Raw genomic sequence first — 23813 nt, 5'->3', positions numbered from 1 at the left:
CATGCACAGAGCTAGGAACAGGCTACTGAGAAGTATTTACAACAACAACTTGCATTTATAAAGTGCCTTTCACATAGTAAAATGTCCCATGGTGCTTCACAGGAGCGTTATCAAACAAAATTTGACACCAAGCTACATAAGGAGATATTAGGACAGGTGGAGGTAGGTTTTAAGGAGCATTATAAAGGAGGAAAGTGAGGTAGAGGCAGAAAGGTTTAGGAAGGGAATTCCAGAGGTTAGGGCCTAGACGGCTGAAGGCACGGTTGCCAATGGTGGAGTGATGAAAATCAGGGATGCTCAAGAGGCCAGAATTGTAGGAGCGCAGAGGTCTCAGAGGGTTGTTGGGCTGGAGGTTACAGAAATAGAAGGGGCAAGGCAATGGAGGTATTTGAAAACAAGGACGAGAATTTTAAAATCGAGACATTGTCGGACCACACTCCACAAGCCTAGAAACGATGTTGGCGATATTACTGGATGAAAACACAACTCATCAGCTGGCCTAACCGGCCACTACTTTAAAGCAGACACTCGCCTCTTTATTTAAATGGGTTAACACCAGCACTTCAAAAGTAGACAGAGGATTGTCATACAAGCGGGTAAGCATTCGTCTAATTATCACACGCTGTAATTTCTAGCTGATTATCACAAATGAGAGATTTAATTTTTCAAGAGAGAAGCTGTCAGCCACAGCACCAGTGGGGCTGCTCCAAACCTCTGGGCAGAGAATAAAGAGAATCCCAACTGCGATTCCTCCTCCTGATCACGGATCCTTGTTGCTAATATACAAATTGGTCTCGGCTATGATTCCCTCAGTGTCAGGCAGCCAACCCACACTCTCAGTCCAGGTTTACACCTGAGCAATGGTCACATGGGGGACGGTCTGTGGAGACAGCACTTTCAGAGCTGAAAGGATTAAGTGGAGTAAAAGAAAGATGAAACTGCAGGGGAAAAAGAGAGCGAGATATATATATATGTATCTATATATATAAAAAAGCATACCGTTTCTGCACCAAGTGTCTGCAAGCCAGTGTATGTTCTATCCAGCTATAGATAAAAATCAAACACATATCAGTAAATAGGGAGATGGCTGTGTACATTCAACATGAGCATTTCAAAAAGGAAATGGTGGTCTAGGGAACTGAGTACAACAGTGAGTCAGTCGCTGACCTTTTACCTCGGGACTTCAGTTCAGATCCAGCCCAGACTGATGTAATGTTATGGGCTAGATTTTCCACTCACCGAGTAAGCATGGGCAAAAAAATAGGTCTGAAGTCTCTTCTCTGCGCTGGCAGGCTGTAAAGCGAGTCTTAAATCACAAGCACAAAACAGGCCCTAATTTGGCAAGCTCACTTAGACGATGATTGGTGTCGGAAATTGAAATACAGGAAACTTTGGTTTATCCGGAGGTTGTATGGCTGGAAACTTTGCTCTAACGGCAGAAATCAGCAGCCGTTTTGGTTAGTTTTTTATTCTTCTCCTAGCATTCTTTTAACAGGCAGGCTCTGGAAAGCGTCTTTGTAGCTTAGCAAAAGCTTCAGAGACGCTTCAAGATACGGGCCGAGTGTCTACAAGCTGTTGCTGAGCAACAGTGTTTGTTGCCAAATACGGAGATTTTCATCTCCGTATGCTTCAACGTCGACTTTGCATGTCCGGCACTTTTGATATATCGGCAACACGCCGGTCCCGTCGGTGCCGGATATCAGAACTTTTCCTGTATCGCACTGGATTAGAGCTGAATCAAATAATTCAGATGCAGCAGAAGCAGCTTCATTCTGCATCTACCAATTGTAACCTGGGAGCACTTGATGAGTCAGTGCAGAGGGAGCTTTACCCTGTCTCAGTGGTGGCACTCTCGCCTCTAAGTCAGGTCATGGGTTCAAGCTCCACTCCAGGACCCGAGCACATCATCTAGGCTGACACTTCAGTGCATACTGAGGGGGTGCTCAATTGTCAGAGATGCCATTGAAACATAGAAAATAGGAGCAGGAGTAGGCCATTCGGACCCTCGAGCCTGCTCTGCCATTCAATGAGATCATGGCTGATCATCCAAGTTCAGTACCCTGTCCCTGCCTTCTCCCCATATCCCTTGATCCCTTTAGCCCAAAGAAATATATCTAACTCCTTCTTGAATACGGTGCTGTAAAAATAGCTGACGTGTCCCTACGGGGAGTAAGCATTCCATTGTACTAGTACATATGGCAAATAAAATTGAATTGAATTGAATATATTTAATGAATTGGCCTCAACTGCCTTCTGTGGTAGAGAATTCCACAGGTTCACCACTCTCTGGGTGAAGAAATTCCTCCTCATCTCTGTCCTAAATGGCTTACCCCTTATCCTTAGACTGTGACCCCTGGTTCTGGACTCCCCGGCCATCGGGAACATCCTTCCTGCATCTAGTCTGTCCAGTCCTGTTAGAATTTTATAAGTTTCAATGAGATCCCCTCTCATTCTTCTAAACTCCAGCGAGTATAAGCCCAATCGACCCAATCTCTCCTCATATGTCATTCCTGCCATCCCAGGTATCAGTCTGGTGAATCTTCGCTGCACTCCCTCCATGGCAAGAACATCCTTCCTCAGTTAAGGCGACCAAAACTGCACACAATACTAAAGATGTGGTCTCACCAAGGCCCTGTACAACTGCAGCAAGACATCCTTGTTCCTGTACTCGAACCCTCTCGCTACGAAGGCCAACATACCATTAGCCTTCTTAACTGCCTGCTGCACCTGCATGCTTACCTTCAGCGACTGGTGCACAAGGACACCCAGGTCTCGTTACACTTCCCCTCCTCCCAATCGATTGCCGTTCAGATAATAGTCTGCCTTCCTGTTTTTGCCACCAAAGTGGATAACCTCGCATTTATCCACATTATACTGCATCTGCCATGCTTCTGCCCAATCACCCAACCTGTCCAAATCTTTCAGATGGGACGTTAAACGAGGCCCCGTCTGCCTGGTTAGGAGGGCATTAAAGATCCTATAGCACTATTTGGGGCGTCCTGAGGATGTGAAACGTGCTATATAAATACAAGATTTTTCTTTGTTCCATCTAACCTGTTCTATACCTCATCTAGGAGTGCTCATTAGGACAGCGACAAGGAGCTTCACTCTGTATCTAACTCATGTACTTCACCTGGGAGTGATTGATGGGGCATTGCACAGGGAGATTTATTTTGCATGTAACCCATAATATACCTGAGCTGGGGGTGCTTGACATTCCATTCCCAGTACTAGTGTAAATGCAGAGTAAAGTGCCCTCCAAATTGCCCCATTAAACACTCCCAGGTCAAGTTAGATACAGAATAAAGCTCCATCTACACTGTCCCATCAAACACGCCAGGGTCAGGTACAGCAGAAGTTGGATAATGATCCCTCTCAAGTTGCCCAACAATGTGCCTCTGATCTGATCTGAAAAGAATGAAAGTGTCACAGTCTCAGTGTGACATTTTCAATTCCTTCATCAGCCTCTGAGTGGGATTATGGGAAAGAACACTTCCAGTATAGTCATTCTGAGTGTAACAAGCAAAGATACAGGCAAAATATCAGGTTCTCTCAATCATCCCTGGTGTAAGAAATCGCTGTTAGATTCAAAGATGGGTTTTAATTCTTAGAACAGAGACTGACAACATGCAGCGGGGAACTGAGAGCAGAAATGTCAGCAAGGTCGAATATCAAGCATCAAAAGACAAATAGAAGTGATATGGGAATCGTAAAATGCAAAACATCACAGGGTGGTGGGATAATAGACAAAAATGGAGCCGAAAAGTCATAAAATGTCCTTAAAGAAACATAACAAAACATTCCTCAGAAAGATAAGAGGGAGGCTTCATCAGCCATGCAGAAAGGGACGGTGAGGGCTGCCTTCCCGCTTCACAATTGGACAATAGGATGGGGATCAAATGATTGACACCAGGTGATTACCAGCCCACCGAAATAACTATAAATATAGACGACCGAGAGAGGAAATCAGGCAGTCGGGCGAAGGCTTCCCCGAGGTGGCTACGGCCTAACACCTTGGTTAAGTTTAGCCTCTGAGGTGGCTGATGGCCTAACACCTCCAGCAGCTTGAGAGATGACCCAACAGAAGTGACCACTGCAGCAGACTGCAGGAATCCACCCAATCCGAGACCACCCTACTGCCTCCCCGTCCGTCCGGTTGTGTCATTCCGCTTCGGGGAGTCGTAGATCGCTTTCTACTGTCACGGGTTGTATGTCTATTATACTCAGCTTAAACCATATGTAATATCTGATTATGCTTTAAAACTGTAGCTCTTTAATAAAAGCCTTGCAACTTCTAAAACCCTGTTGGGTAATCTGTGTGAGCCTGTGATCCTGAATCTTACATTGGTGTCAGAAGTGGGATCACAGAGTTAGGAGTTGTAAGGTTCCGGTTGGGATGACCGGAGGGACCGGTCAAACACGCGTGATCATTGCTTAGATTGTGTATAGTGTTTTTTTCTCTCTGAAAGAAAGGAGCGGTCCGGTCGAACGCACGTGATCATTGGTTAGACTGTGTATAGTGTTTTTTTCTCTCTGAAAGAAGGGAGCGGTAAAGAGCTTGTTGAAAGGTAAAACCAGAAATACAATGGCGTTGGCATATCACCGGGAACAGTTGATAGATAACCTGAAGGCGGTAAAGCATAAACTGCAGGAGAGAGAGGGAGAGATAAAGAAGGAAAAAGATCTAATTTGCAGACTAACCAATCTGAAAACTCAGCAAAGGAAGGGAAAAAACAGGGATTTGGAAAGCCAGGAAAATCTGCTGAGACACCGATTTAAAAGAAAAAAAAAGATAAATTTAAAGTTTTACCAACATGGAAGTTATTAACATCTGTGCCGAGACAAATAAAACACAAGATTTGCTGAGTGAAAGGAACCTTAAAAAAATGCTAGAATTTCAGTTTGTATGAAAATGTGTATTAAAGTGTGAATGCTTTCCTGACTATAAATGTTTAAGAAGTTACAGTATTTCTTTTGTCTGAAAAGTCTGTCTTTAAAAGAAAGATTCTGTTATGTGTGTTTTAGCTCCACCCACTTCTCTGTGTTAAAAGCATTTAAATCTTTTGTCTTGTCTTGGATTTTGGAAGTTTTAAGAATGTGCGAATAAGATTGTGCCCCAAGAATTGGAAAAAAACCTTTGAACTAATTTAAGTTAAGCTGGTGTGTAAAAACTGAGAAGAACAACAAAAAGTTTGTTTAACAAAAGATTAAGTTTCAGTCTGAGATTTAACCTTGGAGTCGCGGTTGCAATGGTGAAATCTTCTAAAGCAGTTTGATTTGATTTGTTTAAATGTGAAAAACTAATTTTTCTCCAGTTATATTCAATGTTTTTACAGTATTTTGGAAAGACATCTGAAGAAAGGAGAATAAGAAATATGACGTAATTTACTGTTTTCTGCAAGAATGTGCTATTTTGTTTTGTTTTATCTGTTCTGTTCCTGTTTAGTTAAAGTGTGAAAACACAACTATCTTTTTTGATCGGGAAAGTTTTTTTTTTAATTTACGTGAAGTAACGTAATGGCGTGTGCCTGATAATGTTTTGCTTCACCTTCTTAAAAACCTGCAAAGGAGTTAACCCTTCCCACTGACAGCTGTTTAAAAGTTCACCAAGCAACAACTTTAGTATGAAATTTAAAGATATTGGACATTATTAACTTAAATTTTCTTAATTTTAAGTTACTATTTCCCCAGTGACAGAAGGAAAATTATGATTTGATAAATTAACCCCTTGGGCTCTAAGCAGAGTCACAATGGATTCCCTTTTCTTTTGTTATATGGAAGTTACCTTGTAAACTAATTGCAGCACTTCTGTCTCTAATGTTAAAACACTGTGTAAGCCACCTAGCCTGGGAATCACTTGTTTCTGAAATTGGAAATGGAGGATAAATTGATAGAAATGAAATTGAACATTGACAAAACCTGCCGGTACAATAATACTGCTGTTTGGATTTTGGGACAATTTTGTAATAACAAAATGAACTCAGGCACTATATATTGGGTTACTTTTGGGAAAATAAAATATCCTCTAAAATAATGATAAATAAAAAAGTGTTAATAACTTGGATCAAGTGAGAACGTTTGATCTATGTTTTCTATCTTAAATATTGTACTGGACAGTAAAGTTTTTCCAGGACTCATGAATGAGATATGAATGGTAATTAAAGGAAAGTGATTGAAGGTGTAAGATTGAAACAGGAGAATTACACTACTGAATGGGAATTTTCAAAATTTTCTAGTGAAAGTCAGGAAAGTGTAGTTAAGAATAGTAAATTGATAGCTTTCTCTTGGAGACATTTGTGTCCCTGCCTTTAATGAACTTTTTAAGAAAACTGAATTTGATAGTCTGGCCACTACCCAAGACATCGGGACCATGCAGAGGAAGATGAGCAAAGATCTCCAGGCGACTACAATCTTTCGATAAGATACCTGAAAGCCCGAGAAAGGCTTGTATCGGATGGCACGTGTGGCACGATATTGAGATACCGATATGAGTGTTCAAATGTGATTTGTTACGTATGAAGCAATTCCCATCCAGGAATGTATGGTGAGTTTGCACTGAAGAACGGATCTCAGACATGCTCAGTTACTTGACAACAGCAAGACAGACATGAAATAGTTAATGTGGCTCAGGAGAGTGAGACAACCTTTAAAGCATTGACACATACTCCATCGAGAAACTATCTAATTAATGAAACAATCAGAATAGAGTTAAACACACTGGTACCTGTTAGAGGGATTGAAGTTGAAGTGGAGAGTTACATGGAATCTGGATTGGTACAATCGAGGGCTAAGGAGAAATCATGATTAGTAAGAATTATCCACAAGATGGATACGAGCAAAAGAGAGATCTGGAGAATCTTTTAAGTCCATGATTTGTTGATTAGATGTGAAACTGTAATGTCGCTTGAAATGATTGCAAGACTGAATTTAACTGTGACTGTAATAATTGTGTTTTGTAGGTAACAGAGCGTGGGAAAAACCAGTATGAATCCAATATGAGGTGATTTTGGTGGTGCCTCCTGTGTCACTACTACTGCAATTACCATGCTTTACGGGTCTAACAGGACCTGTCCCATCAACCAACACGTTTTTAAGTATGAGCTACACAATTATGTAGCACAATTCGGATACTCGGATACGACATTCCCCTGTTGTTTGTGGGTTTCAGTGAGCTCATGATGCGACTGAACTCCTCCCTAAAGCATTTTTATGTTTTGGAGCAAGACAACTCGAGAATGATATTGAAATTGACAGCATAGGGGACAACTCACACTGGTGGGATATTTCACATGCTCTGGTAGTTATCCAACTTGTAATGATAGTGTATTTGATATATGTAACGTGTGTAGTAAGACTTTGATACATAAGCCAATTGGGTACTCATGCCCATGACTAACCAGCACTAACAAGTTAATTGAGCATACCGAAAGAGAAGATCCGAAGCAATGTAGAGACCCCAGGCGGGGTAACATCAGGAAAGATAGAAGAAACAGAGGAGACCCCAGGCGGGGTAACATCAGGAAAGATAGAAGAAACAGAGGATACCCCAGGCGGGGCAGAATTGGAACACCGGAACAGTGAATTGAATTTGAGTAAGGGGTCAGAGGTTGCTCCTTCTCCTCAAAGGAATGGACTGTAAGGATGGGGGTAATCTTCATTTTCAAGACTCCCTACTAACTAACGCCCAAGTTGAGAGAGCAATAAGAGCTAGCTAGATTAGTCAAGAGCCGATTATGAGAAGTCAATAAGGATATTTCCTTCTCAAAGAAGGGAATTGTAAGAAATAGCTGTTAAGAGTCAAAGATGGGTTTTAATTCTTAGAACAGAGACTGACAACATGCAGCGGGGAACAGAAAGCAGAAATGTCAGCAAGGCCGAATATCAAGCATCAAAAGACAAATAGAAGTGATATGGGAATCATAAAATGCAAAACATCACAGGGTGGTGGGATAATAGACAAAAATGGAGCCGAAAAGTCATAAAATGTCCTTAAAGAAACATAACAAAACATTCCTCAGAAAGATAAGAGGGAGGCTTCATCAGCCATGCAGAAAGGGACGGTGAGGGCTGCCTTCCCGCTTCACAATTGGACAATAGGATGGGGATCAAACGATTGACACCAGGTGATTACCAGCCCACCGAAATAACTATAAATATAGACGACCGAGAGAGGAAATCAGGCAGTCAGGGGCGAAGGCTTCCCCGAGGTGGCTACGGCCTAACACCTTGGTTAAGTTTAGCCTCTGAGGTGGCTGATGGCCTAACACCTCCAGCAGCTTGAGAGATGACCCAACAGAAGTGACCACTGCAGCAGACTGCAGGAATCCACCCAATCCGAGACCACCCTACTGTCTCCCCGTCCGTCCAGTTGTGTCATTCCGCTTCGGGGAGTCGTAGATCGCTTTCTACTGTCACGGGTTGTATGTCTATTATACTCAGCTTAAACCATATGTAATATCTGATTATGCTTTAAAACTGTAGCTCTTTAATAAAAGCCTTGCAACTTCTAAAACCCTGTTGGGTAATCTGTGTGAGCCTGTGATCCTGAATCTTACACTGGTTAACACTCTTTATGCATCATTTGCTGCTTATGGGCCGCCTAAGTGTGGAATTCCTTTCCATGGACACTGAAATTTGTTCCGCTCACGACGAGGAGCCACAGTCACACGGAGAAGCCACGCTCACAACAACAACAACTTGCATTTATATCGCGCCATTAACGTAGTAAAACATCCCAAGGCACTTCACAGGAGCGATATCAAACAAAATTTGACACTAAGCCACGTAAGGAGATAATTAGGGCACAAGTAGGTTTAAGGAGTGTCTTAAAGGGGGAAAGAGAGATAGAGAGGCGGAGAGGTTTAGGGAGGGAATTCCAGAGCTTAGGGCCTAGGCAGCTGAAGGCACGGCCGCCAATGGTGGAGCAATTAAAATCGGGGATGCGCAAGAGGCCAGAATTGGTGGAGCGCAGATATCTCGGAGGGTTGTAGAGCTGGAGGAGGTTACAGAGATGGGGAGGGGAGAGGCCATGCCGAGATTTGAAAACAAGGATGAGAATTATTAAATCGAGGCATTGCCGGACTGGGAACCAATGTAGCTCAGCGAGCACTGGGGTGATGGGTGAACGGGACTTGGTGCGAGTTTGGATACAGGTAGCAGAGATTTGGATGAGCTCAAGTTTATAGAGGGTGAAAGATGGGAGGCCAGCCAGGAGTGGATTGGAATAGTCAAGTCTAGAGGTATCAGAGGCATGGATGAGGGTTTCAGCAGCAGATGAGCTGAGGCAGGGGCAGAGTCAGGCGATGTTACGAGGTGGAAGCAGGCGATCTTAGTGATGGCGCCGATGTGTGGTTCAAAGCTCATCTCGGGGTCAAATACGACACCAAGGTTGCGAAGTCTGGTTCAGCCTCAGACGGTTGCCAGGGAGAGGGATGGAGTCGGTGGCTAGGGAACGGAGTTTGTGGCGGGGACCAAAGACAATGGCTTCAGTCTTCCCAATATTTAGTTGGAGAAAATTTCTGCTCATGTTGGACAAGCAGTCCGACAATTTAGAGACAGTGGATGGGTTGGTAGAGGTGGTGGTGAGGAGCCACGCTCGCTATGAGGAGCCACGCTCACAGCGTGGAGTGATGCTCACACTCCTTTGTCCTCATTTCTGTGCTCCCTGGCACAGAACCTCGCAATGTCCCATGAGGGTTCGACACACAGACCAGGGTTTTCCACTCCTGCTCTCTTTCTACCCAGAATGGCTCTGTGCAGACTGCCTCTAACCCAGTAGTTCCTGTGCAGGCATGGCTAATGTAAGGAAAGCACCCTTCATCACAGTTACAATCAACTGGAATCCACACCCTCTGTGACAATTGAAGGCAACTCAAAGGTAATTTTGTTTTGTGGACTCCCAGTCACAAGGAACCAGATTGAAACGTTCTCAAAATTCATACAGTTCAATTGGATCCATCTCCAGGTGTCAGAGGCTTTTACGTCCACCCGAGAGGGCAGATTCAGTTTAAGGTCTCATGCGAAAGACGGCAGCTCCGACAGTACAACACTCCTTCATTATAACACTAACATGTAGGCCTACATTAGTGCTGAAGTCTCTGGTGTATGACTTGAACCCACAAACTTCTGACTCAGAGGCAGGAATACTACCCAATGACACCAGATAAATTAAAAGAAATAAAATTAACTTCTATGGAGTTAGTGTGTCACAGGGCTTTCATTATTCACAGCAGATACTCAAATCATTGGCGACAGCGGCAGGACTTGGGTCAAAGGTTAACATTTACCCCTTGCACAGGGGATCTGCAGGACAATTTTTGTTTTTATTTGTTCATGAGATGTGGGCGTCGCTGGCAAGGCCAGCATTTATTGCCCATCCCTAATTGCCCTTGAGAAGGTGGTGGTGAGCCACCTTGAACCGTTGCAGTCCATGTGGTGAGGGTACTACTACAATGCTGTTAGGGAGGGTGTTCCAGGGTTTTGACCCAGCGACGATGAAGGATCAGCGATATACTTCTAAGTCAGAATGGTGTGTGACTTGGAGGGGGAATTGCAGGTGGTGGTGTTCCCATGCGCCTGCTGCCCTTGTCCTTCTAGGTAGTAGAGGTCACAGGTAAATATTTAATTTCATCTACCTAGAACTTAAACTAGATCTAGTAATTAGTTAAAAACTATACTGTAAGCTAAGTTAATTAAATACATAAACTTTAATTAACTAAATAATTAAAACAAGGTTATAAAGGGATGGCGCTGCTGGTGGTGTGCTGCAACTGCAGCATGTGGGAGTTTGTGGAGAGCATTGCGAACACGGACAATCACGTCTGCAGTAAGTGTCTGCAACTCGAGGAACTTCGGCTCAGAGTTGTTGGGCTGGAGTCCGAGGTGCAGACATTGCGGGGCATCAGTGAGGGGGAGAGTGGACACTTTGATCCAGGAGGCAGTCACACCCCTTAGGTTAGGTGGCAATACAGATCTGGTTAATGGTCAGGGACAGGAGGGTGTGACTGCGACTCAGGCAGGTATGGGGTGCAGTGCTGGAGGAGTCTCGGCCTTTGCCCTTATCCAACAGGTAAGAGGTTCTGGTTGCCTGTGTGGATGAGGGCAAAGTCTGCAGGATGGACGAGCAAATTGACCACGGCATCGTGGTACAGGAGGCCATTCAAGTGGGGGGAGTGAAAAGGAATGTTGTAGTGGTAGGGGACAGTACAGTCAGGGGGATAGATACTTTTCTCTGCAGCCGCGATCGGGAGTTCCGAAGGCTGCGTTGCCTGCCTGGTGCCAGGATTAAGGATATCTCCTTGTGGCTGGAGAAAAATGTGGAGTGGGAGGGGGAAGATCCAGTTGACGTGGTCCACGTAGGAACCAAAGACATAGGTAGAATTAGGAATGAGGTTCTGCTGAGAGAGGTTGAGGAGCTAGGAACCAAATTAAAAAGCAGACCCTCAAAGGTAATAACCTGTGGATTGTTACCCGAGACACGCACAAATTGGCATAGGGACAAGCAGATCAGAGAGTTAATGCGTGGCTCAAAGAGTGGTGTGGGAGGAAGGGGTTTCAATTCATGGGGCATTGGCACCAAACTGGGGAAAGAAGGAGCTGTTCCATGGGACAGTCCGCATTTAAACTGGGCTGGGACCAGTGTCCTGGCGAATCGAATAACTACGGCTGTAGATAGGGCTTTAAACTAAAAAATGGCAGGAGAGGGGTCAGATGAGGGGAAATTTAGAAATCTAAAGAGAAAAGTGAAGGCAATGGAGAAGTGTAGTGATTTGGGTAAAGATAAGCAGTGTGTGACAGGAAGGGACAGAGAATTTAAAGGTAATCATGCATCAGCGAATAAAATGAAAGCAGGGAATAATGGTAAAAGATTAAAACTAAAGGCTCTTTACCTGAATGCACGAAGCATGCATAACAAGATAAATGAATTAGTGGCACAAATAGTGATAAATGGGTATGATCTAACAGCCATTAGAGACCTGGACAGGAATTTTCCCCAGGTAGGCGGGTTGGGGGCATAAGGGCTCCGGGGAGGCCGGATTTCCCGCAGGCCCTGCTGACTTTAACGGCAGGGCCTGATTTGAATGTGAGGTCTCGGATTCCCGCCCGCAGCCAGCCAGCTTGAGAGGCTGGCTGGCTGCGGGCGGGTAGCCCTCAGAAGCAAAAGGCTGGTACGGGGGATGGATCGTGGGAGGAGGATCAGCAATTGGCAGGAGTCGGAGATCGGGAGGGGGGGGACAGTGCATCGGCAGGAGTCTAGGATCGGGGGGGGGAAGAGAGCATCGGCAGGAGTTGAGGATTGGGAGGGGGGAAGAGAGCATCGGCAGGAGTCTAGGATCGGGGGGGGGGGGAAGAGAGCATCGGCAGGAGTCGAGGATCGGGAGGGGGGAAGAGAGCATCGGCAGGAGTTGAGGATTGGGAGGGGGGAAGAGAGCATCGGCAGGAGTTGAGGATTGGGAGGGGGGAAGAGAGCATCGGCAGGAGTCGAGGATCGGGGGGGGAAACATAGAAACATAGAAGATAGGAGCAGGAGTAGGAGTAGGCCATTCGGCCCCTCAAGCCCGTTCTGCCATTTAATGAGATCATGGCTGATCATCCAAATTCAGTACCCTGTCCCTGCTTTCTCCCCATATCCCTTGATCCCTTTAACCTCAAGAAATATATCCAACTCCTTCTTGAATATATTTAATGAATTGGCCTCAACTGCCCTGTGTGGCAGAGAATTCCACAGGTTCACCACTCTCTGGGTGAAGAAATTCCTCCTCATCTCAGTACTAAATGGCTTACCCCTTATCCTTAAGACTGTGACCCCTGGTTCTGGACTCCCCGCCATCGGGAACAGCCTTCCTGCATCTGGTCTGTCTAGTCCTGCTAGAATTTTATAAGTTTCAATGAGCATCGGCAGGAGTCGAGGATTGGGAGGGGGGGGGGGGGAAGAGCGCATCGGCAGGGGTCGGAGATCGGGAGGGGGGAGAGAGCATCAGCAGGGGTCAGAGATCGGGAAGAGGGAGAGAGGATCGGGGCCAGCCACCGGAGGATCGTGGCCGGCCTCATCATCATCGCTGGTGGGGGAAAAGAGCGTCTGGGAAGATGATTGGAGGCCCAGGGGGACGGGTCTCCAATCGCAGTGTTGAGTTAGGCAGGGCCCCTGGATCCAGGAGGTAGGTATAAAGCCACTTACCTCATGGCTGCAGCAGTCCCTGCCTCTGTTTAACTGCCAGGATTCACGAATTGTGTGAAACCCGTCACCATGCAGTTAAACACAAAATGAGGCAACGCCCCCTGGTCGCCCGCCTCCGGCAAAACCGGTAGTGGGCGGGTTGAAGGCGGGAATCCCATTTTTAACACTTTAGCTGCCCCCACGCTCCAAACCCACCCGTATTTTATGAGGAAAATTCCGGCCATGGTTGCAAGGTGACCAGGGTTGGGAACTAAATATTCCAGGGTACTTGACGTATCAAAAAGACAGGCAGACTAGAACAGGGGTAATTAAGGATGACATAAGGACAGTAGTGAGAAAGGATCTTGGCTCAGAAGATCAGGAAGTACAGTAGAATCAGTATGGGTGAAGATAAGAAATAACAAGGGACAGAAAACAGTGGTCAGAGTAGTTTATCGGCCTCCTAACAATAGCTGTAACATTGGACAGAGTATTAATCAAGAAATAATAGGAGCTTGCAACAAAGCTAAGACAATAATCGTGAGGGACTTTAATCTGCATATAGATTGGGCAAATCAAATTGGCATGGGTAGTCTGGAGGACGAGTACATGGAATGTACTTGAGACAGTTTCCGAGAACAATATGTCATGGAACCAATCAGGGAACAGGCTATTTTAGATCTTGTTTTGTGTAATGAGACAGGGTTAATGAGTAACCTTATAGCAAAGGATCCTCTCTGGAAGAGTGATCATAATATGATAGAATTTTACATTGAGTTTGAAAGTGATATTCTTAAGTCCGACACTAGAGTCTTAAACTTAAACAAAGCCAATTACGTAGGTATGAGTGGCCAGTTGGCTAAGATAGATTGGTAAATTAGATTAAAAGGTATGACAGTAGATAAGCAGTGGCATCATTTAAAGAAATATTCCAAAATTCTCAACGAATATATATTTCATTGAGAAATAAAAACTCCACGGAAAAAAGTGATCCATCCATCTGTGGCTAACCAAAGAAGTTAAGGATAATATTAGATTAAAGCAAGAGGCTTATAATGTTGTGAAGAATAGTAGTAAGCCTAAGCACTGGAAGAGCTTTTGAAACCAGCAAAGGAGGACCAAAAAATTGATAAAAAGGGAGAAAACAGAATATGAGAGTAAATTAGCAAGAAATATAAAAAGAGATAAGAGCTTCTACAAGTATGTAAAAAGGAAGAGCGTAGCAAAAGTAAGCGTTGGTCCCTTAGAGGCTGAGACATGAGAAATTATATTGGGGAACAAGGAAATGGCAGAGCCTTTAAACAAATATTTTGTATCTGTCTTCACAGTAGAAGACACAAAATGCATACCAAAAATAGCGGGAAACCAAGGAGCTAATTAAAGTCATCGATATCAGTAGAGAAAATGTACTTGAGAAACCAATGGGACTAAAAGCCACCAAATCCCCTGGACCTAATGGCCTATATCCTAGGGTTAATAAGAACATAAGAAATAGGAGCAGGAGTAGGCCATTTGGCCCTTCAAGCCTGCTCCACCATGCAATAAGATTATGGCTAATCTTCTACCTCAACTTCACTTTCTTGCACTATCCCCATATCCCTTGATTCCCTGAATATCCAGAAATCTAGCGATCTCTGTCTTGAATATACTCAACGACTGAGCCTCTACAGCCCTCTGGGGTAGAGAATTCCAAAGATTCACCACCCTCAGAGTGAAGAAATTTCTCCTTATCCGAGTCCTAAATGGCCGACCCCTTATTCTGAGACTGTGACCTCTGATTCTGGACTCCCCAGCCAGGGTAAACATCCTCCCTGCATTTATCCTGTCAAGCCCTGTAAGAATGAGATCACCTCTCATTCTTCTAAACTCTAGAGAATATAGGCCTAGTCTACTCAATCTCTCCTCACAGGACAATCCCCCCATACCCAGGAACTAGTCTGGTGAACCTTTGTTGCACTCCCTCTATGGCAAGTATATCCTTCCTTAGGTAAGGAGACCAAAACTGTACACAATACGCCAGGTGTGGTCTCACCAGGGCCCTATATAATTGCAGTAAGACGTCTTTACTCTTATACTCAAATCCTCTTGTATTAAAGGCCAACATATCATTTACTTTCCTAATTGCTTGCTGTACCTGCATGTTAACTTTCAGTGATTTGTGTACAAGGACACCCAGGTCCCTATGAACACCAACATTTCCCAATTTCTCAGGATTTAAAAAAATATTCCGCTTTTCTATTTTTCCTACCAAAATGGATAACTTCATACTTCTCCACATTACTGTATATTCCATTTGCCACATTTTTGCCCACGCACTTAGCCTGTCTATATCCCCTTGTATCGCCCTTGCATCCTCCTCACAACTTACATTCCCACCCAGCTTTGTATCATCAGCAAACTTGGATATATTACATCTGGTCCCCTCATCCAAATCATTGATGTAGGTTGTGAATAGCTGAGACCCAAGCACTGGTCCTTGCGGTACCCCACTAGTTACAGCCTGCCAACCCGAAAATGACCCGTTTATTCCTACACACTGTTTTCTGACGGTTAACCAATCCTCAATCCATGCTAGTATATTATCCCCAATCCCATGAGCCCTAATTTTGTTTAATAACCTCTTGTATGGCACATTATCGAGCGCCTTCTGAAAATCCAAATACACCGCATCCACTGGTTTCCCCTTATCTGTTCTGCTAGTTACAAGCTCAAATAACTCTTTAACAGATTTGTCAAACACGATTTCCCTTTCATAAATCCGTGTTTACTCTGCCCAATCCTATTATTATTTTCTAAGTGCCCTGTTACCATGTCCTTAATAATAGATTCTAGCATTTTCCCTACTACAGGAAACTTTCTGGTATCCGGCACGGACAGGACCGACGTGGTGCCGGTTCATTAACAATTCCGGATAACCGAACGCTATAGTAAAAGATACGGAGCTCAGAGCTCCGTATAAAGCAACAAACCCTGTTGCAACAGCTTCAAAACAATCGGCACAAGTTGCAAGCGTCTCTGTAGCTTAGCAACAGCTTCAGCTACACCCTTGCACAGCAACAAATGGAGTAAAATAAGTAATAAAAGTAAAAAAAGTTACCTGAACCGACTCCTGAATTTTGCCAGTGGATAGAGCGTTCTGGTTATTTAGGGGCCGGTTAATCGAAAGTTTCCTGTACTGATGTCAAGCTAACTGGTCTGCAGTTCCCCGTTTTCTCTCTCCCTCCTTTCTTAAATAGTGGGCTTACATTTGCTACCTTCCAATCCGCAGGAACCGTTCTAGAATCTATGGAATTTTGGAAAATGACAACCAATGCATCCATTATCTCTATAGCCACCCCTTTCAAAACCCTAGGATGTAGGCCATCAGGACCAAGGGTTTTATCGGCTTTCAGTCCCATTAATTTCTCCGGTACTATTTTTTTACTAATACTAATTTCTTTCAGTTCCTCATTCTCGCTAGACCCTTGGTTCTCCACTATTTCCGGGAGGTTTTTTGCATCTTCTTCCATGAAGACAGACACATAGGGCAGGATTTTAACTCAGGTGCAGGATGGTGTTGTGTTATCCGCATTTCGTATTATCCACCCGAATCTAAATGGATGTGGGAGATTGATGCAATTTTAACTTAATTGTCCAATTGATTTCCAACGTGTGGGAACACTTGGCAAATGGGTTTTTCCTGACTGAAAGTCGCCTCCGATGATGTCATCATTGCTGCTGCATTTAAGGTCTACAGCAAGCCTTGCTTCTTCTGCAGGCTGCCAAGCTTTCTCCGTTTGGTGCGAGAAGGACCTGCAGGAAACATGACAAGCGGGAGGCCAAGATCAGCTCCTCGCTTCGATGAGGTGGCCCTGCAGGCATTGGTGGATGGGGCTAGGGCCAACAGGGAGGTGCTGTTCCCTTCCTCAGGGAGGAGAGGCCTCCCAAGCAGACTAAGGCAGTGTGGTTGCAGGTGGCTGAGGAGGTCAACTCCTTGGGAGTCACACGACGAACTTGGATTCAGTGCCGGAAAAGGTTTCATGACCTTCAGTGCACTGGAAAAGTGAGTATGAATTTCCCATCACCCTCAATCTGATCCCCATTGCCTTTCCTCACCAGCACTCAGCTTTAGCAATCTCTTCCTCCACATCCCACTTGACACTGACATCCATGCACCCTTACCCATTCCCTCTCTCTCTATGCTCACATTCACATAACTATTCGACTATGCAACCCTCACACTCCCTATCACTGTGATGCTATGAAAACAACTGACAACACACAGGGAGGGCCCTTGGTCTTGCCGCCTCACTCCATCTTTGTCTCCTTCCAAGTATCTATGCTATGGAATCTCTACACTCACTCCTTCATTCTCACTCAACCTCCACTTGTCTCCCTCATTGCAGGAAAAGAGAGCTCACAACAAAAGAGAGCGAGCGAGGACAGGAGGAGGGACAGCCTGAATAGTCCACCTGACCCCCTGGGAGGAGGCGGTACTCGAAATAGTGGGAATCGAGGAAGATGCGCACATGGGGGACGGACAGATGGGTGCAACACAGCAAGCTGGTGACAGAAAAGTTTCCCATCTCTCTCTTTGAAATTGTATGAGTCGCTGATAATGATTGTGAAGCTCTAACAGATGGACTTATGAGCATCTGCAAAAAGCAATGTGCATGTAGCCTTGGCATCACATCTCTGACTCTTTCCTTTACTCCCCCACAGGGCCATCACAAGCATCCGTCCCCCCTAGCCAGGAAGAAGAGGCTGAGCAGCCAGACTCCTCAGAGGAAGCTGCAACCTCTGAGGGCACACCGTCACCAGAAATCTGCGCACCCAGAACCAGCGCAGACACTCGCACCTCGGTGGGACCTTCGGGACATAGAGTAGTGTTGTCACCTGGTGTATCACAGCTCACAAGTGAGCATCAGCAGATTGTGGAGACAGGGAGAGCAGTGGAGAGTCCTAGTCGGAGGGCTAAAGCTAAAGTTGAGTGCTGGTGAGGACCCTCTGCCTCTGGGTCCATCCATGAGATCAGCGGTGATGGAACTCCAGGCACAGATGCAGGGGTCTCTGGCAGGTTTTGTCTCTAGGGTCGCTGCGAGTGTGGAGCGAATGGAGGAGTCCATAGCGAACATGACCAGAGCCTTTGTGGAGTCATCAGCGCATGAACGCATCACCACGGAAAGGATGGCTCCCTCCGTGAAAAGGATGGCTACCGTAGAGGAGAGGATGGCTACGGTAGAGGAGAGGATGGCTACAGCCATGGAGGAGCTTAGTCACCAGGGTATGGAAAACATGGTTATTGTTCAGAATAGAATGACATCTCTTGAGGAGCGATGGGCATCTATTGAACAGAGAAACCAGACCTTCATGGAAGTCCTTCTGAGTAGGACTGCCATTGCAGATACGGGTCCCCATGGCCCCCCTGATGTGCAGCAAGGTGCTCTCCAGCCACTTGCAGGCGCTGAGGGGGGCCTGACCCATGAGAGGGAGGTTGGTGGCAGACCTCAAGGAAGTGGGGGTTCCTCTCCAGGCGCTCACACTTCCATGCCACTGCAGAGCCCTCGGTCAGAGCCCCACCGGAGTCCACACCCAAGTGAGATAGGCGTCTCAACCCCTGCACAGCCACAGGAGCAGCAGACTGTTGACGAGCCCTCACAGGCTCGCAACCCCAGAGGACGCCCGCCAAAGGTGTCGAGATAGGAGCAACGGCAAAGTGAGCAAGGGGCCTCCACATCTGCTGAAGCCACAGAGGAGGCACCACATAGGGGCACGCGTAAGAGGAAAATTCTGCACAAATAGTCACAAGGGTAGTCACTTGGGTACAATTTTGTGTTTACTGTAAAAATGCCATCACTTCGTTATTGTACATAAAAATTCTGATGGCAAATGTTGCAGTTGTGATGTCTGTCATTTTGCTATTGGGACTTCCACATTGAGGGCTTAGGAATACTTGCAACTGTCAGTATGGTGGTCAGAGTGATAGGAATCCTCTGGTTCTTGGCCATTGTCAATGCTCTGGTAAGAAGCTGCGAGGCAAAAGTGTTTGATTGACTAGGCTAAGCAAATCTGGCCAGGATGAGTGCATTCCTTGCATCCCGGGCAGCAATGTTCTCGTGTAATGCTGCCGCTGGTTGATGGGCCTCTGCAGGATGTTCGTTTTCGCACTCCTCCTCCTCCTCATCCGAGGAGGATATGTGAGGAGCCACCTGGTCCTCAGGAATCTGCAAGCCACGACGCTGTGCCATGTTGTGAAGCAAGATAAGGGCTCCTGGGGGTCGGGGTAATATATTAGCTTTGATAAAGGATTGGTTAACAGAGAGAAAACAGAGAGTAGGGATAAACGGGTCTTTTCAGGTTGGCAGGCTGTAACTAGCGGGGTGCCGCAAGGATCAGTGCTTGGGCCTCAGCTATTTACAATCTGTATTAATGACTAGATGAAGGGACCGAGTGCAATGTATCCAAGATTGCTGACGATACAAAGCTAGGTGGAAAAGTAAGATGTGAGGAGGACACAAAGAGCCTGCAAAGAGATATAGACTGGTTAAGTGAGTGGGCAATAAGGTGGCAGATGGAGTATAATGTGGGGAAAAGTGAGGTTATTCACTTTGGTAGGAAAAATTGAAAAACAGAATATTTTTTAAATGGTGAGAAACTATTAAATGTTGGTGTTCAGTGAGATTTGGGTGTCCTCGTACAGGAAACACAGAGAGTTAGCATGCAGGTACAGCAAGCAATTAGGAAGGCAAATGGCACGTTGGGCTTTATTGCTAGGGGGTTGGAGTATAAGAGTAAGCAAGTCTTGCTACAATTGTACAGGGCCTTGGTGAGACCACACCTGGAGTACTGTGCACAGTTTTGGTCTCCTTATTTAAGGAAGGATATACTTGCCTTAGAGGCGGTGCAACGAAGGTTCACTAGATTGATTCCTGGGATGAGAGGGTTGTCCTATGAGGGGAGATGAAGTAGATTGGGTCTATACTCTCTGCAGTTTAGAAGAATGTGAGGTGATCTCATTGAAAAATATAAGATTCTGAGGGGGATTGATAGGATAAATGCTGAGAGATTGTTTCCCCTGGCTGGAGAGTCTAGAACTAGGGGACATAGTCTCAGGATAAGTTGCTGGCTTTTTAAGACTGAGATGAGGAGGAATTTCTTCACTCAGAGAGTTGTGCATCTTCAGAATTCCCTGCCCCAAAGTGCTATGGATGCTCAGTCATTGAGTATATTCAAAGCTGGGACAGATAGATTTTTGGACTCCAGAGGAATCAAGGGATATGGGGATCGGGCAGGAAAGTGCAGTTGAGGTTGAAAATCAGCCATGATCTTATTGAATGGTGGAGCAGGCTCGAGGGGCCGTATGGTCTACTCCTGTTCCTATTTCTTATGTTCTTATGTTTGGCAGGTGCTGTCGAAAAGCCTTGGCAAGTTGCTGCAGTACATCTTGTAGATGGTACACACTGCAGACACGGTGCGCTGGTGGTAAATGGACTGCATGTTTAAGGTGGTGGATGGGGTGTCAATCAAGCGGGCTGCTTTGTCCTGGATGTTGCTGAGCTTCTCGAGTGTGGTTGGAGCTGCACTCATCCAGGTAAGTGGAGAGTATTCCATCACATTCCCGATGGTGGAAAGGCTCGAGAGAGAGAGAGAGAGAGAGAGAGAGAGTGTCAGGAGGTGAGTCACTCGCCGCAGAACATCTGACCTGCTCTTGTAGCCACAGTATTTATGTGGCTGGTCCAGTTAAGTTTCTGGTCAATGGTGACCCCAGGATGTTGATGGTGGGGGATTCGGTGATGGTAATCCCATTGAATGTCATGGGGAGGTGGTTAGAGTTTCTCTTGTTGGAGATAGTCATTGCCTGGCACTTGTGTGGCGCAAATGTTACTTGCCACTTATCAGCCCAAGCGCGGATGTTGTCCAGGTCTTGCGGCATGCGGGCACAGACTGCCTCATTATCTGAGGAGTTGCGAATGGAACTGAACACTGTGCAATCATCAGCAAACATCCCCACTTCTGACCTTATAATGGAGGGAAGGTCATTGATGAAGCAGCTGCAGATGGTTGGGCCTCGGACAGACTATCGGCTGGGGACAAACTAGGAGCAGTACCTCAGTTCTAGCAACTTTGGCCACTCAGTGCAACCATTTTTGAACGTGTACGCGTTTGAGTTCTCTGTTCAAAAATACCGTCCAGCTAAACCCAAGGTGCGGAGACTTCACGGTGTTGTAGTAATCGGAGTTAGAAGCCGAGATGGTAGGGTAAAAAAACACAAGTAGGCCATTCAGCCCATCGGGCCTGCTCTGCCATTCAATCATATTAGATGGTTGGGCCTAGGACACTACCTTGAGGAACTCCTGCAATAATGTCCTGGGGCTGAGATGATTGGCCTCCAACAACCACAACCATCTTCCTTTGTGCTAGGTATGACTTCAGCCAGTGGAGAGTTTTCCCCAATTCCCATTCACTTCAATTTTACTAGGACCCCTTGATGCCACACGGAAAAAATACTGCCTTGATGTCAAGGGCAGTCACTCACCTCACCTCTAGAATTCAGCTCTTTTGTCCATGTTTGGACCAAGGCTGTAATGGTCTGGAGCCAAGTGGTCCTGGCGGATCCCAAACTGAACATTGGTGATCAGGTTATTGGTGAGTAAGTGCCGCTTGATAGCACTGTCGACAATACTGTAATGTATATACCTTTAAGGGGGGGAACTACTTTTTACAGCTCATGTATACTGTAGTACCGGCAGTGACCACACCTGTATATAGCACGGAGTAGTAATCTGTACAGACAGTTCCAGAGTGAGCCACGTTGAGTAAACACCTGTTGTACCGTTCTCCTGCAGTCTGTGTCTTACTACTGACGGACACAACATTGGTGACGAGGCAAATTCGATCCTACCTGCAACTCTGCATCACCTCCCAGGGATTCGTTCCTGCAGACCAGTAGATTGGAGGTCAAGGCCAGAGACACGGGCGTCGACCACGGGCAACCATCCAGTCATCCAGCAGAGACTCGAGAATTGCAGGGGAGGCTGTTGAGAGCCAGGCTTGGCTTTCCAGTCACGGTGGTCCAGCGAAACGGGCTGGCAACAGGTAGTGCGCAGACCCTTCCCGGACAGCGGCGGGCTAGAGCCCGACCGAACGGCACAGCAAAGGGCTGAGCAGCGTCGACGGGAGAGAGAGAGAGAGAGGGCAGAGTGCACAGGGCGCAGCCGGTGTTCAGGGGCCAAGCAGCGTCGAGGAGAGGGAGAGAGACGCGCAGAAACCCGCAAGGCGCCGCCATTGCCACGAGGACCGCCGAGAGCGGCGTTGGCAGCAGCGCAGGAGAAGCGCGCGAAACCTACAGGGCGTCACCATTGCCACGAGGACCGCTGAGAGCGGCGTTGGCAGCAGCGGGGGAGGAAGGAAAGCGCGGGAGACGCCATTTTAAGCCATTGTAAACCTCACCCAAAATGCCGAAGAGTGGCAGTATCACCGCATTTGACAATGAAGTCGAAGATTGGACTACATATGTCGAACGAATAGAGGTATACTGCAAGGCAAATGAGGTGTCAGATGACAAGAAAGTGCCAGTATTGTTAAATTTAATGGGTGCAAAGAAGTATGGCTTATTACGAAATCTAGTAACCCCAGCGAAGCCAGTGGAAGAGTGTTTTGGAGACATAGTGACGATACTACAGGAACATTTAAACCCCACACCGTTGCTGATAGCAGAAAGATTCAAGTTTCACAAACGGAACCAGCATAAGGATGAAAGCAATGCTGAATATTTAACAGAGCTGCGCAAACTATCGAAACACTGCCAGTATGGAACGGGACTGGCAGATACCTTAAGGGACAAGTTTGTGTGTGGGCTTCAAAGTGAAGGAACCCAGAAACGGCTTTTATCTGAAAAGGACCTTACGCTGGACAAGGCTTTCAGCATTGCGGTATCATATGAAGCAGCAGCACGGGGCGCTGCAGAGATACAACAGAGACCGCAAGAATACGGCACAAACGAAATGTCATACAGAACAGAGAAGTGCTATCGCTGCGGCAGAACAACACACGACCACAATGGTTGCTGGTTCAAAGACAAAGTGTGCAGACAGTGTGGAAAAGTAGGACACATAGCATGAGTCTGCAGGTCGGGAAAGAAAACCAGCAATAAGAAATCTCCAAAAGAAAAGTACAAGAAGGTACATAAGGTGACGGAGAATAGTTCAAACGAACAAAAGAGTGATAACGACTCCGAAAATAGGGAGCTGAGTTGTCTGAAACTACATAATGTGATCACAACGGAGGATCACCGTACCATTTGGGTCACTCTCAAGATAGCAGGAGTCCAGGTAAAGATGGAATTGGACACAGGATCAGCCCTAACAGTCATAAACCGACGGGACTACGAGCGGCTATTCTCACACATACCCTTGAGAGACACAAAAATTATTTTGAAGACGTACACGGGGTAAAAAGTCTACCCCAAAGGAAAAATAAGGGTGACCGTTATATATAACGGTAAGGAAACACCAAAACTAGACCTGTATGTATTGCAAGATGGAGGACCACCATTACTGGGACGTGAATGGATCCGGAAAATACAGCTGGATTGGCATTCCATACAAGCACTGACTGTGGCTGACAAAAAGGATGACGACGTCACACCTGGGCGACTGTCAAAGATCCTAACCGACGC

The 23813-nt window shown here is 46.0% G+C and overlaps 1 protein-coding gene across 3 annotated transcripts in view; it reads right to left on the bottom strand.

Annotated features, from left to right (window-relative positions):
- The window catches only part of yeats2 (YEATS domain containing 2), a 186798-nt gene that overhangs the window by 78359 nt on the left and 84626 nt on the right, over nt 1-23813 (bottom strand). For all 3 annotated transcript variants that reach the window (XM_085990719.1, XM_085990721.1, XM_085990720.1), the window contains exon 8: nt 1000-1044. In XM_085990719.1, the coding sequence (XP_085846845.1) occupies nt 1000-1044 (45 nt within the window). The remainder of the gene's footprint in view (nt 1-999; nt 1045-23813) is intronic.

Source organism: Somniosus microcephalus, chromosome 6 (genome assembly GCF_052327205.1).
Source record: "Somniosus microcephalus isolate GS21.2 chromosome 6, FLI_Smic_1.0, whole genome shotgun sequence".
In the NCBI taxonomy this organism is placed as follows: domain Eukaryota; kingdom Metazoa; phylum Chordata; class Chondrichthyes; order Squaliformes; family Somniosidae; genus Somniosus; species Somniosus microcephalus.
This window is presented reverse-complemented; position numbering and strand designations above follow the sequence as displayed.